Below are 6,340 nucleotides of genomic sequence, written 5' to 3' on the forward strand. Positions count from 1 at the left end.
GGGTTCCCATCCCAGGTCCAAGCACCCCAGGTGCTAAGCGCGGCAGCTCCCCAAATGCATTTCCTGCACCTCCTCCAGGCCCTGAGCCCAGCCCTCACGGAGTCATGTGTGGTTTGGCCTTGGTTGCTGGAGTCCCCTTCAGCTACAGGTAGGTGAGGGGGCTCAGCCTGGGCCTGGCTGCCCTGGCCCCATGTGCCAGGCAAGGACCCTGCAGTTTGCATGGGCTGCCCCTTCCCTGCCTTCCAATATTTCTTTTGTCTCCTTGGCCTGTGGTAGAAAGTGATGTCTTGGCCTGAGCCTACTTGGCCTTGGACTTGGGATGGCTCTTGTCCCAAGCCCATTTCCCGTTTCCCGATTCACTTGCAGTCTGTCTCTTCTGCTTTACCAAGGGCTGGTTGGAGGGGTTGAAACACTCTACCCTGATATGGCCATCTTCCCCACAGCCATAGCAGAATGTGTGGCGTTTCCGTTTTCTTGAGCCTCGAGAGCCAGCCCTGGACACACCCCCTCTTCCGTGTTGTCCTCTGCCCCTCCGGCGCCGGGCACCCTGGGAAAGCTTTGCCTCAAAACTGTTGCTCAAGGCAGGGACAGATAGTGCCCCAACTGCACTGACTCCTGATGGCCTTGGGCCTACTTCCAGCCCTTCCAACCTTGCCCTATCTGGACCTAAAGTGGCCTCCCACTCCTCCTCCTCACGTAGGAGCTTCACCAGTGCCAGAAAACCAGGAGGCTTTCTTCGTTGTTTCATCAGCTTAAGCTTGTCTCGGAGTTTGTCAGGGAGGGTGGCCCCACTCAAGACCTGTTTCAGGCGAGTCTGATTCACATTCCTTCGTGACACTGCATTTTTTTCTACAGCTTTTTGGAGCAGGGGTTCTAAGCGTATCACAAAACTAGAGACTTTCTCTCCTGCCTCCTGATAGGCCTTACAGAACTTCACCTGGGCGATCTTACGACTCTCCACAGGTCCAAACACCTGCTGCAGGGCTGCCAAGCACTCCTCCACAGTGATGGCAGCATTGCCAGCCCGGAGCCCGCTGATCACCTGTAGAGCAGGGCCCCTCAGGCACTCCATCAGCCGCCGTCGCTTTTCCCCCTCAGGCACCTGCCACATCTGTAACATGTCAGTGGTGTGCTCAAGCCAGGCATCAAAGGCCAGTGCCCCCGGGATGGATATGGTGTTCCCAGAAAACACTCTTAGTTCTCGGTACAACATTTGTTCTAGCAGAGGCTGCACTGCTGCCCCCAGGGTCTGGGCCCAGGTCCATAAATCTGGTGATATAGTCACTCTCGGAGCCAAGAAGTTTGTGTCTGACTGGAGAACTCTGTTCATGTCTGATACAGACCGCCTCTCCTCCTCTAAGAAGCGGTTCAGTCTACTGAGAAATTCGCCATCTGAGTTAAGGGGTTTTACAATCACTTCCCAGGGCCCCCCTTTTCCTGGTATTTCTCTGGGGACCAAAGAATAGTCAATATCTTGCGCAAGCTCCAGCAGAAATGCTTGGGCGTTCTCCTCCCTCCTGAACATCCTGCCAATTACCCTATATCTGCCCAGGGCCCTAAAAGACTCCTGGAAAGTCTCCTCAAACTCATCCTCGCTGCAGTCCTCAGGAATCCCCAGGATGAGCATGCACCGCTGGGTGTCCAGATGTTCCCCCCTACACCAGTCCTGCAACAGGGTCAACGGCATTTCCCCAAATCTCTGCGGGTTTGAACTTAAGGGGGAGTGATCAAGGAACACAAATCCGGGCCACCTCCAGATCGGGTGCAGAAGGCCCAGGTCTCCACAGCCTGTGAATGCGAACGGGGCAAGAGCAAGGTTAATGCCCACCCCCATCACCACCCCCACCCCCACCTTGGCCGCCTTGCACCCCGGCACTGACCCCTTCGACCCAGGCCCGCCGGTCTCCGCGGGCAACAGCCCCCTCCCCGCACCGCCCGTCGCCCCCCGTCCACCGCCCCATGGGCTGCCGCAGTCCTGCTCTGGCGCACCGAGGGCGGCGGAGCCTTCTGGGACCCAGCGCCCCCTCCCTGGGGCTGGTACCTCCTCCTGGGACAGGGGTCCTTTCTGGTCCAGGTCTCAGCGACAGGGGCTCCGGGGCGGCACGGAGCTGCGACGGGGTCGGCGGCCCTGAGCCCCGCTCTCCCTCGCTTGCTCTGCCGCTCCCTCTCGCTCTCCCCGCGAGGCACGTGGGCCAGTGCGCCGGCGCCTGCTCGCCACCGCTCTCTGCAGTGCGGACGCGGGGCGGGGGCGCGGCGGAGGCGGCGGCGAAGCACAGACCCTTCGCGTCGCCCGGGAGACCGCCGGGCCATTGGCGCGCGTCGGTCACGCGACCAGGCTGCTGCTGCTCCCCCTCCTCCTCCCCCTCCCCCCCGCGCCCCACGACCGCTGGTGACGTCACCTGCTCCTCTATCCGCCCCCAGGGGCTCCTGCCACAGGTGCCCCCCTCAGTGGGGAAGAGTCCGTGCCCAAGAGTCCCTGTGCCTTTGGCTCTCCCCGTGTGATCCCCACCCACACCCAGCCCCCTCCCCCACCGCTCCTTGGCGTGCCCTCGGGTTTCAGCGGGGTGAGGGGCTCTGCACCCCGGGGGGCCCACCAGAGAGCAGTGTGAGGGTCCCAAAGTGTTCCTGCCAGTGCTACCTTCTTGCCAGGTGTGGTTGGGGAGGGCTCTGGGGCTTCTTGGTCTGCTCACCCCTCCCCCCCCTACCTAGGGACTGCTCCTGCCAGCTTAGGCTAGGGGAGGCAGGGAGCACGTGGTCCAGGTAGGAGTCCCTGGAGTAGATGCCACAGGCACTGATGTGGGCTCACGCCCTCCATCCCCTGGCCCAGTCGCTGCCCATCGGGCTCCAAGGGACCACAGGCCTTGGCCACAGTGGGCACACCACCGGCCTGCGTGCTTCTCTTTGCTGCCCCAGTGCCGGTGGCCAGGCCCACGGACAGCAAGTTCATGCTTAGATTTGCCGAGTCCTTTCCTGTTTGGGGAGATGCAAATCCAGAGTCTTGGGAAACTGCTGCCAGGATTTGGATCTCAAGCCTTTAGGCCTGCCCTTCCCTTGCAGCTGTGACTAGGGATCATGGCTGTATCAGTTGATTCACACCGTAGTAGCTGAAGGAGGGATGGAGTGACTGTCCTTGAGGCAGCATGCGTGGGGTGTTCTCCCTGCTCCTGCCTGCTCTGCCAGTTACATGCTGGCCTCCGGTGGGCAGGGCTCCAGCCCTTCTCCAGGCACACAAAAGAGGGCTTGTGGTTGGAGCTCAGCCAGGGCTCGCCCATCCAGCCAGGTCTAGGAAGACACCTTGTATGTCTGTCGGTGAGGCAAACAACTGTCTGCTGTCTTCCCACCTCACCCTACCCTGTGGTTATCGACATTCTACTTGTCAGGCTGCCAGTTGTCAGGGTTGAAAAAGAAATGACTCTTTAGGACCTTTCCCTTGTCAGACTAGATTCCTAAAATGTCTTCCTGGTAGTTATTTCATTTACTCATCACCAGAACTCTATGAGGTAGGGAGTAGCATTATCCTGGCTTAATTCATGAGGCTCAGAGACGTTAAGAGACAACCTCAAGGTACCACACTTTATTGCAGGTAGAGTTGAAACTGGATCCTAAATTGGTACCCATCACTCTGACTGGAATGGGGACCATTTCTCCCCTGTTACTTTATCTTTATGAGAATGTATCTACCACGTTTCTGGGCAGTCACAGTCCCTGTGAGAAGGAGAAAAATTTACTGATGAGGGAGCTAGTTCTCAACTTTCAACTTTGTTGGTTTCCTTCCACTCAGTTATGCAGGAAACTGGCAAAATTGTCTTACTTTGAAAGTAAGACGTGATGTGTGGAATGGCACCTTGTCAGAGTGCTTCAAAAGTTGTGTTATGTGTGTGTTTTCCCTGAAAACATTTAGGAGGTTATTAAGAATCCATCTCTCTCATAAAACACTTAGTTGCCAGTTTTCAAATCAGCTTTGTGTGCTCCTAGAAAGGGCAATGAAATAGAATGGCCATCTGGAGGCCCATTCCTGGTCCCAGCTTTGCCCCTTTGGGTGCTCAACCAGCCCCCTAATCAAACGTTCATCTACTCAACTTACAGGGACAGAAACAGGCTCAGAGAAGGGACACTATGGCCTAAGATCACACAGTGAATAAATAAGTGAGTCAAAGGTGTGCAGTGTAAAGGGACGATGCCAAGTGGTAATGCCAAAGCAGAGGGGAATGTCTGGAATGTCTCTGGGGATAAGCCATCTGCAGTGATCTAGGGATGTTTTGGACATCAGGAAAATAGATTTAGAAACACTTGGATCAAGGCTATGGATTTTGATCTGTTCACTTTGAAATGTTCATGAACCCTTTTGTGTTGAAGTTAACCTTTGGCCTTACAGCCAGTGGAAGTATCTTATTTGCTTTTGTGTCTGTATCCCCTTGCATGGGAGCTAGCACAAAAGCACCAAAGTTCAGGAAATGATGAATAAATAAATGTCACTTGTAAGGTGAAAAGTGTAATACAGTGTGAAAGAGGCAACCTGCCCTGAGGTGGCCTTGCTTGGGCTTAGACCAAGAGTCTATCAGGGTAAGGTGCCTTGGCCCCACCTCTGGAGAGTCTGAGACAGGCCTGGGAATCTCTTAAAAGAGTTTCTGGGAATCAAATACTTTAAAAAGTACATTCTGCAATATTTAAAAGGTATTTAAAATGTGCCACCAATACTCCTATACCTAGTATCCGGATTAAGACATGAAACAATGCTGGCAAAGTTGGCACTCTGTGCACCCTGCCCAGCCGGACTTTACTCTGTCCCCCATAGAGGGAAGCACCACTCTGCACTTGCATTTCCCTGTGCATTTACTGTGAATGAATATACCCTTAAACAGCTGGAGTATCATATCCACCTGTTTTAAACTTTTTATAAATGGCATCATATTCTTCATATTCATCCATTTTATTAACTAATCATTATGTTTGTGAAAATCACCTTGTGATACCTGCAAATTCGGATCACCAGTTTTCACTTCAGTTATATTATGTGTATGTACCAAAATTTCACTTCATTATATTATGTGTATGTACCAAAATTTATTTCTCAGTTTTCCCATTGATAGTTGTTTCTCATTTTTTTTTATCGAATGATAACTATGTACATTAATGCACTTCTGGGATACAGTGTGGTGTTTTCACACACAATCTGAAACACTTAAACAATGCTGCTGTAAATATTCTTGGAGAGTTCCTATAGTTTACATACCTAGTGGTGGCATTGTTGGGTTAAAGACTATCCTCAGTTTTAAAAGGTATTGCCAAATTCTCTTCTGGGTTGCTATAGCAATGTATACCTCCGTCAAGTGTGATATCATCACCAACATTTCATTTTATATGACTTAAAGGTTAACTCTGAGTGATGTCAGTTATTGTTGTGCTTTTATGTAGGATTGCTATGATTGCGAATAAGATGTAATACCTTGGTTAGAAGACATTTTTATGATCCTTCTCTTTTTAAATTCCTATTTTTTCCCCAATTCTCAATTATGGAATGCTCTCTTTTTTTGTTCTTTCATAGAAGTCCTTTATTTAGTCTGGATATTTCTTTCCATTAGGTTGCAATTCCTGTGTGACCAATTATCCAAAGCATACTAGCTTAAAACAAGTATTTAATTCTGTGCATAATTTGTGAGTCAGAAAATTGGGGAAAGTCTAGCTGGGCAATTAACTCTTGGGATCTCTCATGTGGTTGCAGTCAGAGGTAGACTGAAAATCTAATGATCTAAAGGCTCCATGGGGCTGGACATCCAAGGCAGTCTACTCTTATGGCCAGCATTAAGTCACATTTTTGGTATTTACACCCAAAAGGATTATAATTTTTATAGATGCTCAGATAACAATAGCTCCTCTGAATCACCATTCTTGGATAAGTGAGTTGTTTTAATTTGGACTTTAAGAAATTTGTATAGTGGCTCAGCCTGTGGCTCAAGTGGCTAAGGCGCCAGCCACATACACCTAAGGTGGCGAGTTCAAATCCAGCCCAGGACTGCCAAAACAAAAATGACAGCTGCAACCAAAAAATAAGCCAGGCATTGTGGTGGGTGCCTGTGGTCCCAGCTACTTGGGAGGCTGAGGCAGGAGACTCGCTTGAACCCAAGAGTTGGAGGTTGCTGTGAGCTGTGATGCCATGGCACTCTACCCATGGGGAAAGCTTGAGGCTCTGCCTCAAAAAAAAAAAGAAAGAAAGAAAGAAATTTATGTGGGAAAATACATAGATGGGCAGAAATTACTTCTCTTAATTTAAGATTATTATGGATTGAATTGTGCTCCCCCCCAATTCATATGGTGAATCCCTAATCCCCAGTACCTCAGA

General features: G+C 51.2%; 1 protein-coding gene across 1 annotated transcript; it reads right to left on the minus strand.

Moving 5' to 3' along the window:
- Positions 1-291: 291 nt before the first annotated feature.
- Positions 292-2,046, minus strand: PNMA3 (PNMA family member 3). Its single transcript, XM_003800922.2, has 2 exons — positions 2,042-2,046; positions 292-1,788 (listed from the first exon to the last, which is right to left on the minus strand). Exon 2 carries the CDS (start codon positions 1,685-1,687, stop codon positions 299-301), a length of 1,389 nt encoding a protein of 462 aa, XP_003800970.1. The 5' UTR covers positions 1,688-1,788; positions 2,042-2,046; the 3' UTR covers positions 292-298.
- Between the last annotated feature and the right edge of the window lie 4,294 nt (positions 2,047-6,340).

The sequence above is a fragment of the Otolemur garnettii genome, unplaced genomic scaffold, assembly GCF_000181295.1.
Source record: "Otolemur garnettii isolate 467f Iridium unplaced genomic scaffold, OtoGar3 scaffold00190, whole genome shotgun sequence".
Taxonomy (NCBI): Eukaryota; Metazoa; Chordata; class Mammalia; order Primates; family Galagidae; genus Otolemur; species Otolemur garnettii.